The 10927-nt window shown below is 40.8% G+C and overlaps 1 protein-coding gene across 5 annotated transcripts in view; it reads right to left on the reverse strand.

Moving 5' to 3' along the window:
- The window catches only part of CWC22 (CWC22 spliceosome associated protein homolog), a 34949-nt gene extending 28578 nt beyond the window's left edge, over positions 1–6371 (reverse strand). Inside the window, exons 1-6 of one of the 5 annotated variants that reach the window (XM_072874639.1) lie at positions 6268–6371; positions 5560–5671; positions 2525–2592; positions 1577–1693; positions 1165–1419; positions 559–687 (exon numbers count right to left, since the gene is read on the reverse strand). In XM_072874639.1, coding sequence (XP_072730740.1) covers positions 559–687; positions 1165–1419; positions 1577–1693; positions 2525–2592; positions 5560–5586 — 596 coding nt within the window. In that variant the 5' untranslated portion in view covers positions 5587–5671; positions 6268–6371. The other 4 variants (XM_072874635.1, XM_072874636.1, XM_072874638.1 and 1 more) reach the window with 4 other exon arrangements.
- Between the last annotated feature and the right edge of the window lie 4556 nt (positions 6372–10927).

Raw genomic sequence — 10927 nt, forward strand, 5'->3', positions numbered from 1 at the left:
TTTTGTTTGTTTAAATGGCAGCCAATCTAAGAAACCCATACTCCTTTAGGTTAGCATATTTAACCTCTATTGACATCAAAATTAAAGCAAGGAAAGTCATCACACAGTACTTGCACAGTCACTGTGACTTAGTACTGAGCTCAAATAGCGTAATAATCTTCTGTACATTACAACAATAAACAATCCAGCCAGATAACTGTCGTGAAACTTGTTTTGCTAGATACCAGCTACAAATATTATTTGTCCCACAGAAAAAATCCTGGAATACCAAAGTAAATAAGACAGACACCTGTAAATTGCAAGTCATTCCAGTAAAATATGTAGGTAAAACCTTTAAGAAAAGGAAACATATACCACCTGTTGCACTCTTATTCCTCCAAGCATGCAATCCCTTCCCCAAGTAGGGGACTACTCTGCATAGGACAATATAGCCTAAGCTTAATTTTAAAATCTGACTAGCATCCATACACTACACATAGCGCACACAGTGATGTACATGTGAACAGTATACATATTAGCAGAAAAGCAAAAGAATTGTTTTAAAATACCAAGACTTACCTTCCCCGAACAATATTTTCCTGAAGGAGCTCATGAATGATATTTTCTATATTGGAAACGTTCACTTTATTGACAAGACCATTGATTGACTTCTTCAAGGCTTCCCAACTCATCCTCTGATATGCCAAGCTATTACAAAGGTATCACAGATTATTACTGCATAAATTTGAGGTAGCACTGAGCGAATGTATATATGTACGTGGAAATGTGAATATAAGTTGTAATCATTAAAACAGATAACAAAATATTCACTGCATAAATATGAAGACTAGTTCACAATTATACACTTAACTACTAGGAAATAACTGAACCAACATGATATACCAAAATGTAATTCTCCACAGATATGGTATAACCCAGTATGTTCATTCTCTAAGATATTCCAAAAAAATCACTGGTTATGTTCTGTATCCCACTTTTCCATTTACACTTGGCAGCAGAAGCAGGTACAGTCATAATCTGATTCTCTTACCTTTCTGCTGATAAAAATATACCTTCAAAAGAATGATCACAGCCCTCAAAAGGTATCCCATTTTCACCAATGTTCAATAAAACCCTTTACTGTTTTGCTTTTCAGGAAAAATTTTAATTTTACTTTCAACTCACCTATTTTTATCAGTGATTTGCTCTTGCATCATCCTGAGCTTGGCAGGTGGAATATATGCACCGCCTGTGCGAGTAAGGATTGGATCCACTTCTTCTTTCTTCTTCTTTGAAGTGGTCTCATCATGAGCAAGTGAGCTCTGGACTGTCGACCTCTCTGGACTCCTGAGATCAGGTGATGAGTATCTCCTCTGCTTCCTTCGATCAGATTCTCTCTCCTCCCATTTCTCATGGTGTCTCTCTCTCCCCCTTTCCATCCTTCTAAAAAACAAACAAAAAGAAACACTAACCCCCCCCACAAAACAACAAACAAAAACCCCCACCACAAAACACCCAAGGGTTCATGAAAAGTTTTCACGTTTTATTCTTTAAAATGAGTACTTCCTTACTGATTAAGAAAGGGCTTGATACTCACCTTCCTTCTGAAGTTCTGTCATCATAGTGTTCCCTTCTTGAATATTCCTGATCATATCTGCTATCATCAGAGTACCTTCTCTTTCTGGGAGATGGAGGCCTGTCACGCTCTATATCCCTATTTGGAACCCAAGGCACAACATTCTTAGTAATAGACTTACAAAAGCAATGCTGTTAATATCCACTTGCAATACAATGTTACATACATACTAACTGTTCCACTTCTGCAACTTGAGTTTCAATATACGCATCATTCAAAGAGAAGATGCTCCTTTTATAATAATTTGTTGTCAGCAAAAAGTAATCAAAAATCAAGAGAAGCACTGTAAAAGGAAGCTCCTCCTAGAACTTAAAATGAAATGCTAAATGGTGATAACATCAAATACCAAAGGTAAATTCAGCACCGTGCATTCCTTGGAACATATGCGTTCATTTCACCTACTTTTGCCTGTGTAGCATGAAACAGAATAGACGCTATTAGAAAAAAATTATATTGTGTTTAGTACAAAGGTTTAATTCCAATTAAAATGTAAAAATAAAAGTAAACCGGTAACAGTTCATCTCGTGCCTCAGTAGACTGCACTGCAAGTGATATTTCTCCGCCTCCTGCTGGCATCAATAATCTTGCTCTAAAGTGACAATTGTGGTACCAGCAATTATGTGAGTCCAAGCAAAAAGCTAGCATCTAATTTCTATTTTCAAGTCCTGTGACAATTTAACTGAATGCTAAGGATTTTTTAAAGGTTTAGTTTTAATAACAATTTATTTAATTACTGCTTTATGGACATTTAAGTATTTTATTAAACCTACACTTATTTTTCACTGCTCAATTATGGTAATATATAAAAAGAAACAGAACCTGATTTTTCTGTTTTTTTTTTTAACTTACATAACTCGCTATGTGAGGTACATATACAGAATTGTAGGGTATAAAAATCAATCATTCTACCTGTCCTCTGGAGACAAACTTCTTTGGCGTGAACTGTAGTTTTCCTTCCTTTCGTAACTGGAACCATGCTTTAAGAAAACAGAAAGAAAAATCAAGTGCCAACATTTTATGTTAATTACTGTGAGCACATATCTTGAGATCAAAGCGTTCCATGTCTTCGGTTCCCTACCCCTTCACAAGAAGTAAGGGTCATCAAATAAAGTGAACAGCAGTCAGTTACAACAAGGAGACCTGGTTCTAAATTACAAGTAGTTAAGTGGCTGGACTCCCTGCTACAGGATGCTGCAGATGCCAAATGCTTACATGGGTTCAAGAGACTGGCTAAACACTGAAGAAAAATTCACAAGGGTTACCAAAGAAATTATCTGGCTCAGGAAGCTGCAAATAGGCAGAGACTGGGAGAGTATGTGGGCAAGTACTTTTATTGTTGCCCTGTTCCTAAACCTGTCAAGGCCTCCACTATCGACTACCGTTGGAGACCAGAACAGATGGACCTTTGGTTTGCCTTTCCTGCTTCCTTCTTCCATACTTTGTTGCATCACATGCAATACCAAACAAGAAGTGGTAGAATTCTGTTAATGAAAAGTGTCTTTCCTCTCTCCTAAAAAAAGATCCCCTTTATCACATAATTTTTCTTTACCTTCCTCCTTTTTACTAACCATGATTTATTTTCTCATGAGTCATTCCTAGCTTCACATATTATAAACATCTAAGTTACACTGTTCCACTTGACAGATCCTGGAAGTAAATTTAATTCTAGATTTTTGAAATGTAAGGTTTGTAGGATTGTTTAAGTGATTAACACTTAAATAGCTCACAGCAAATTCTGTGGTCTGAACGATGACATATAGAATTATGGAGTCATACACAAAAATCAGAGTATGACAGCATCTACAACACACATAGAAACACACTGACCTCATCAAGATGTTTCAAAACTACTTTGGTACAGCTAAGCAGCAGCTTTTACGGCCTCTATGCTTTCATTGTAAGGGTCCTCTCTTCCCTTAAAATATTATTTATGATTTTTCAGAACCATAATCTCATGTTATCAGCCGGTGATCAGCTGTGAAATAGGTAACACTTCACCTTGATGCAGAAACTCAACACAAGGACTTGCTTATGCACCTTGACTGAACTTTTTGCAGAAATATTAATCTCATTTGTTGAAGTGGCATTCTATCCATTAACATGCTGGCACACTAGTTTTTGCCCCACCAAAGAACCAGTTAAAACTGTTGGTTAATAGATACAACGACACCTCCTTCCTAAGCAGGCCCTGATGGACAGTTATACCCAATGATCTCCAAAAACTTAATTAGAAAGAAAAGTATCTTTACTAAATGGCAAGTGTGGTGTTTACAATGAGCTGTGCAAGTAAAATCAACCTTGACTGAGGATTCCTAAAGAAATAATAGCAACACAAAGATTATGAGCATCATCCTATCAATAGACCGATGAGGCTGACTTGCTATCACTCAAATTGGTGTGTACATACATGTAAATATAAATATTTATATTTTTGAGGCCACTATAGCATATCCTAGAATACAGTCTTCTCTAGGGTACGTTTCTAACACTGTGTTAAAACTAATCCCTGTATTATCTTGCCTCAACCAAGACAATGGTACAAGACAAATGCATTGCATTATTTACTGGGAGTATGCATCTCTACAAAAGAACATCCATCAAATAATTTAATTCCAGAGTAACATTATCTTTGATGGCAAAGCTAGTACAAGAAATTCCTGTATTTTCACCATGGTTTTCTTTCCCTTTCAACACTCATTTGTGGGACTATACCATATAGCAGATCAGTGAAATAGTTCATGATTAAAAAAAGTCCTTACGTTGTTGGTTTTTTCCCCAAAATTATATAATGCAAGACTGTATCCTAAGCTTCCAAGAAACCGATAATAAAAATCTTTGAAAAACACAAAACAGTTACTGTATTTGAATAATATTTAGCATGGGAAGAGGAGGATCTTTTTAGGATGACCCATTCTCATGAGTTCTACATCATCTACCTTTGCTCAAGCAGACCCAAAAAGACAAGTGTTCACAGGAATAAAACGATGTTACAGATATCTCTGTATTTGGCAGCTCTCACATCTCCTTGTAAAAGGAGCCATGTTTGCTGAAAAACTTGTCACCCTCAGCTCTTCGTGACCAGGCTTTCTGCCACAAGTTAGTCTTCTTCCTTGTCCATTTTGATCAAAATTATTAACGGAAAGTGTCCAACAGTGTGCTTTTGCCAACTGGCTTATTTTGACAGATGAGGGAGCACTACCATAACCACCAGATTGGGAAGATATGAGAAGATATCAAACTATCCCTCAAGCGTCCCTATTAAAAACCACGTCAGTCAGAAAAGTTGGAACCAAAAAAGTGAAGAAGCCTATACAGGGTTGAACTCTAGAAACACAGGCAGAGAAACACCATAGACTTGAGACAGCGTATCAGAAGAGTATTGCTCCGCTAACCTGTCCCAAATTTAGTGTACTTTATAAACGTGGCATTTCTAAACCATCATTTTAAGAGAGTAATTTTAAACCCAATTTTTTCTTCTTGCATTCCTAAAAATCATTCCCATCCATTCATAAAATCCCATAAACAGCTTTTAAGAGGGAAAGCTTTAACTTTCACAGTAAGAAATAGTTGCCACATTAACTGCTACTTCCTGCCTCTTTATCTCTTCATTTTAACATCACTGTTAATTTTTCAACACCTCTTTTCTCCATTCCTCCATATGCTTATGTTCTTTGTTGAGCCATCATTCATTCAGTCACTTTTTCACCAATTACTTTATCATTAAATGCTAATAATGTTCAGAACTTCCATTGTTAGGACAAGCGTTAGAAACAGAAATCCACTGACTTCATAGTAATATTTCTCTTGTAAACAGCTGCTGTCAATTATGGCTATTGTTTGCTTTACATTCAGGGAGTTTTATTTAACACAACATCAACCGCAAACCTAACCACCAGTAATAAGGGAATAATCAAACCCCACAACTTAGTGTTAAGAACACTTACATTTACTTGTGTCACCCTGCTCTTCATCTTGACTTCCTACTTTTTATGAAGTTCTGAACACGCAGCAATGAGACAATCCAAGGTGGAGTTCAGCATATGAAAAACATTTCATCTGTAACACACAGAAGCCAATCAAAAACTTTCTACTGCACACAGGTAGAACCTGCGCTTTTAATTTGTTCTTCAAAGCTATGCTTGCATAACTCCTTAAAACAAAACAAATAGTGTCGTCGTGTCCCCCCCCCAGCCTAGTCACATCTCTTCAGGTTACACAGCACCTGTGGCGCGAGAGAGAGGCTGTTCACCAGCACCACCGCCGGGGTAACTCGGCACAGCCGACCGGCCAGGCCGCGGCGGGGGATGCTCACAGGCCCAGCCGTAGGACGCCGAGCCCCGGCCCCGGCCGGCCACCGAGCTCTCCACGGGGCTGCGTCACCGCCCGGCCCGCGTCCCCCCGCCCGCTGCTGAGCTGCGACCTGAGAGGGGAGGCCGCGACCACCCAACCCGCGGACGGACCCGGCCGGCGAGCGGCGCCCGGGGACTCCCCCCACTCCCGGGGAGAAGGCGAAGGCGGGAAGGGGAGCAGGGCGTCCCGGGGACTCCCCCCACTCCCGGGGGGAAGGCGAGAAGGGGAGCAGGGCGACCCGCCGCCCCGCCCGCCGGAGGGCTGTCACCGACCGCCCGCGGCCCACCGAGCTCCGCACCTACCGCCCTCGGCCGCGCAGGGCCAGAAACAGCGTCACTTCCGGCGGAACGCGGCGCACAATGGGAGCGCTGAGCTCAGGCCCCACCCGGCGGCGGCGTTGGGCGCGGGCACGTAGAGGGCTACAGCCCTGTGCGCAGCGCAGGGGAAGCGCGGGGTTCCGGGCGCGCTGCACGACGGGAAGCGTAGTTCTGCGGCGCCGGGCGCCCGGCGGCCATCTTGCGGGGCCGGCAGCGGCCTTGTGTGGGAGCTGCGCGGCGGGTGCGGGCGGGTCGCGTTCACCGGCCTCCTCCGTACTATAAAAGTGTTTGTTGCGTTTGTTGCAGGGGAAAAAAAATAACGCAGCGGGAAATAAGCAGATAGAGTGACTCCTAAGTGAGTAGCTCTATAGCAGGCATATTGCCCCTTTCAGTTCAGCCTGCACTAGTCTAGTGCCGACTTCTTGGGTGAAGGCATCTCGGAAAAAACCACCCCATTGCTACCAATGGTTCCTGTCAGGTGTACAGGTAATAGCAAACAAGCACGCAACTCACTTCCCTTAAGGAAGAGAAGCCGTCCAAAGTCTTCCAGTATTTCTGCAAAATTTAGTGAATTTACCGAGTGAACTTGGTACACCTGCCCCTCGAATAACACCTGTAGCACCCACTTCTGTCACTTATACATGAGCTGCTGGTTAAACATTACTTGAAATATGTCCAGGACATACATAATACATTATAGCATGTTGAGAGTTACAATGCTGCTAGGATACCTGCTTATTAGAGGGGTTTTTTTGGCCTTGAAATGTTTGAAGTAATTGAGCACCACTGATTCACATTACAGAAGGCCTGTGGCTTATTATAGGCACAAAGTTGTTTGGATTGTGGAAAGTAATTAAATGCATAGGGAGGGAAAAAAAAAAGGAAAATGCTATGTAAGGTCTTAAAATGCTCACAGTTCATTTTCAGCTCTTGTGAGATAATGAAAATAAACTCTTAGAGGACACAGCGGATCAGGGTCAGAAAGGCATTAATTCAGCCAAGAGCCAGACGGTTTCTGCAGGGACATCTGTAACCGAGCTGTGTGGCAGCACCACTGCGCTGCAGACCGCCAGCATCCACGTGCATGTCCCAGTGCGTGCATATGTAGTGGGACACCGTATTTGCTGAGGGGAAGAAGGTGGCAGTGAGGTGGGAGCTACTACTCACAATTTCCCTTTTCAAACAGAAGAGAGAAATGCATCAACAGCAGAGTAATTCTGATTGAGCTGTAGTGTACCGTGGCGTTATGCTGACTCACAGCCAAAAATACGGTGTTATCTGCTAATGCATTCCCTGTGTTCCTCCCACAGCTGAAATTTGGTCAACTATGATATTCATAGACCAATCCACAAGATTGTTTCCCAGGAGCGGTAGGTATTTGCCTGCAGCATCACTGCAAGGACCAGTGGGTGAAAGAGTGTCATTTTACATGTTTTATTGCTGTTCCCCCTTCCCCTCCTGTGAGAACTGCACCCTCAATCATGCGCTCCAGTTGTGGCAGTGGGAAAACAGCTCCTTTACTTTCTTGCAACTGCGTAGGTGTCAAGAGGGAGTTTTCTTCTGCAGTAGTGTAGAGTCCTTGCCCTGTCTCAAGCCCCCAGGGCAGCCCAGGTGGCCAGGTCTGGGGCCCAGAAGCTGGGGAACTCCTGGTTGTGCCTAGGGTAGTGTAGCCTTCCTCTGCCACATGTTTTGCAGCCCTTACGCACTACCTTGGTCATCCAGGTTGGGCCAACCTGGATAAGTTTTTAGTGACTGTGGTCCCAAAACCTGCAAAACTCCTCTCCTCCCTAGCATTTTGTAAAGCAAGAAGGGACCATATAGCCGAACTTCTCACTTCAGGTGCAGAATGACTTAAGAGGGGCATAAAGGCTTAATCTCCTTTTTGTGTTGTGATGCTGGCCAGTCTCACGCGCCAGACAACAACAGTATGGGGAAACAGTGTGCATGGGGAAAAAAGTAGAGATGCATTATTTCCTGAAACAATAGGAAAATGTTACTGGAACGTTGCAGAAAACCAGCTAATTCGATATACCACAAAGTACGGAATAAACAGTGAAATCAAAATGGTGAACTAAAGAAAGCAAAATGAAGATGTTTCATTTAAAAAAAAAATACTAGATTTTGAAATTTATGACTCAAAGTTCTGTAAGAAATATAATTTAAAGTAGAAGTCCTATTCAGTGCTTATTTTTGAGGAAAATCCCTTCAATACAGAGTTATTGGAAATCTTCCATTGACTTACTCTGTAATATTTATTGCTTAGGCTACAAATTTTAAGCTCCACACTTTTTTGGAAAGCATAGTTCTCAGTATCTTCTTGCTACTTTCTAAAAGTTATTTACTGTCAGGAATCCCAGAATATTTTTCTTGTTCACAACAGCTCACACTTCCATGCAATTGCTGCAACACCTAACATTTTTTAAATTCCCTTTCAGGACACTGAATTACTTCCTTTATTATTCAGCAGTCTCATTCTTCTGTTAGCGCTTGATGTATACCCATGTGAGTCAGTTCTCATTGTGGGAATGATACAAGGATCTTCTGGAGGATTAAGATGTTGATTAGAAAAAGGTAGTTACTGAAAGGATGGGGATATTTGTTACTCTTAATAACAAGGAAACTTTAATTTGTACATGCTCTGAAAGATTTGTCATTGCTTAAATACATGCATATAGAGCATTAGATGAGAGTATTAAAAATATAGTTGTGCTTACATGTTTAACACTGCACATTTTATTCATTCTCATCAATATGGAAATACAGTGTTTATTTTCTGAGAATTCTCTTGGGACAAGGCTATTTGTACTGAAACAAAATGTTTTTAAATCCCAGTGATGCAAACCACCTCCTCATTGCGCCCTGTGGATTGCTTTGCAAAATCAGGACTACAACATCCTCTGTATCCAATTCTTGCTTGAAGTGAAGTGTGGGGCTGGCGAATTTGCAGAGCTGGGGCCTAACACCTGGGATCTCGTAACCAGCATGGTCTTAGTGAGATGACTTTGACTGGGGCCTTATTGCTTAATTGCTTATGGAATTTTTTTTATGTTTGACTTGCATATTTTCTAAGGGTAAAGGATAAGCTTAGTTATATAGCTTGCAAATGTTACCGTAATTATTCTTCACTTTAAATAGGGCTTGATTCTACCACCAGGTTCTGTCATGCAGATGATTACCAGTGACATGAGAACATCACATCACATAATGAGATGTTCTGAAATGGTATAATGTAAAAGAACCATTCCTCCCTGGCATTTATGCACACATTGAGTATATATTAGTACATAAGAGTCTGGGATTTTTTTGATTCAAATATAGGAAAACATTTTAATCATGATAACTTTCATGTAGTCATACCATATAGTTAAAATTCATATCCAGCATTTCATTCTGCAAAAGTAAATGGATGCCATTATGAGTCCATTGTCACTGGTGCTTTGTGAAGAAATACTGTTTTTCATGAACACATCTAGTTGTCTTGGTTGGCTTACAAAATATGTAAAGGAGAGAACAGATGAAGTACATAATCAAATAATTGTTTCGACATATTATTATGAAACCTCAATATTTGTTTTGATTCTGCTGTCATCTGTTCTTAGGATTCCTAAAATGATGCTGCCTCTTCTTTTGGACATGCACAGCTCTGTTTTAGTAGGGTCACTAGAAGTAATGAGAGCCATATTCAATATGCATATACATCTCCTTTTAATATAAAAAGGGGGGGGGGGTGGCTCAAACTCATGTCTAAGAGGTTATTTACTACCGTTTTAGAGCCTACAATCCAAATTCCAGATCATTTATAGAGATACTTTTACTGATTTGCAAAGCATATACTTTCCTGCAATATCAGTGCTCTTCTTTTCCTCCCTGCTTCTTACCTGTCACTTGCTTTCCGCTGCAGCACTTTTGTCATACTGCCTGCTTGACCTTTGCATTTTCTCTTGTAAACTTTCAATTAAGAACAGCTTCTGAAGAGCAGCTCTGGTTTCTGCTCTCCGAAGGTGTGATTCTTGGGGACACAGGGTGTTTGGCACTGCTTGTACTGCTTTCTGAGGAATGCTGCTTATTGCTGGCCATGAGAGATTGCAGGTCTTACGGAGGGAATCCCTAGATCCGAAACCTGCTCTTACAACAAGGAATGAAATGTGTGCCCCGACTCTCCAAAGATTTCCAGTTTATTACACGTGAAAGAACTTTACTCTCATATTGTACTCATCAGGTTACCTGGAACTGGGTTTTTTGGTTGGTTTTGGGTTTTTTTTAATTAGATAAAATATTAGGGAGGTAAAAGACTAATTTTATTCTATTAAACTATATAATTTCAATAATAGAAACTGTTGATGAAGCAATAAATACATTTCTAAGATTATACTTGAGTCAGGGTCCTTCGTGGGTACTTCAGTGTCTCGGCTAACTTGAAAAGGCAATCGCTTGGCTCTGCACCTTGCCCAGAGAGCTCTCAAAGCATTTGGAGCCTCGTTTTTTCTTTCAGTGCTGAAACAACCAAACACTCTCAGCACTCCTTTCACTTTAGGTCAGATGACTTGTAGTTTTTGTAGCTACTCTTTTGTTTAACTGCTTCACGCAGGCAGGAGGAGGACACAAGACAAAGGATCCTGCATACTTCTCTGTTTTTTTTCAAACA

Source organism: Ciconia boyciana, chromosome 10, assembly GCF_034638445.1.
Source record: "Ciconia boyciana chromosome 10, ASM3463844v1, whole genome shotgun sequence".
Classification (NCBI taxonomy): Eukaryota; Metazoa; Chordata; class Aves; order Ciconiiformes; family Ciconiidae; genus Ciconia; species Ciconia boyciana.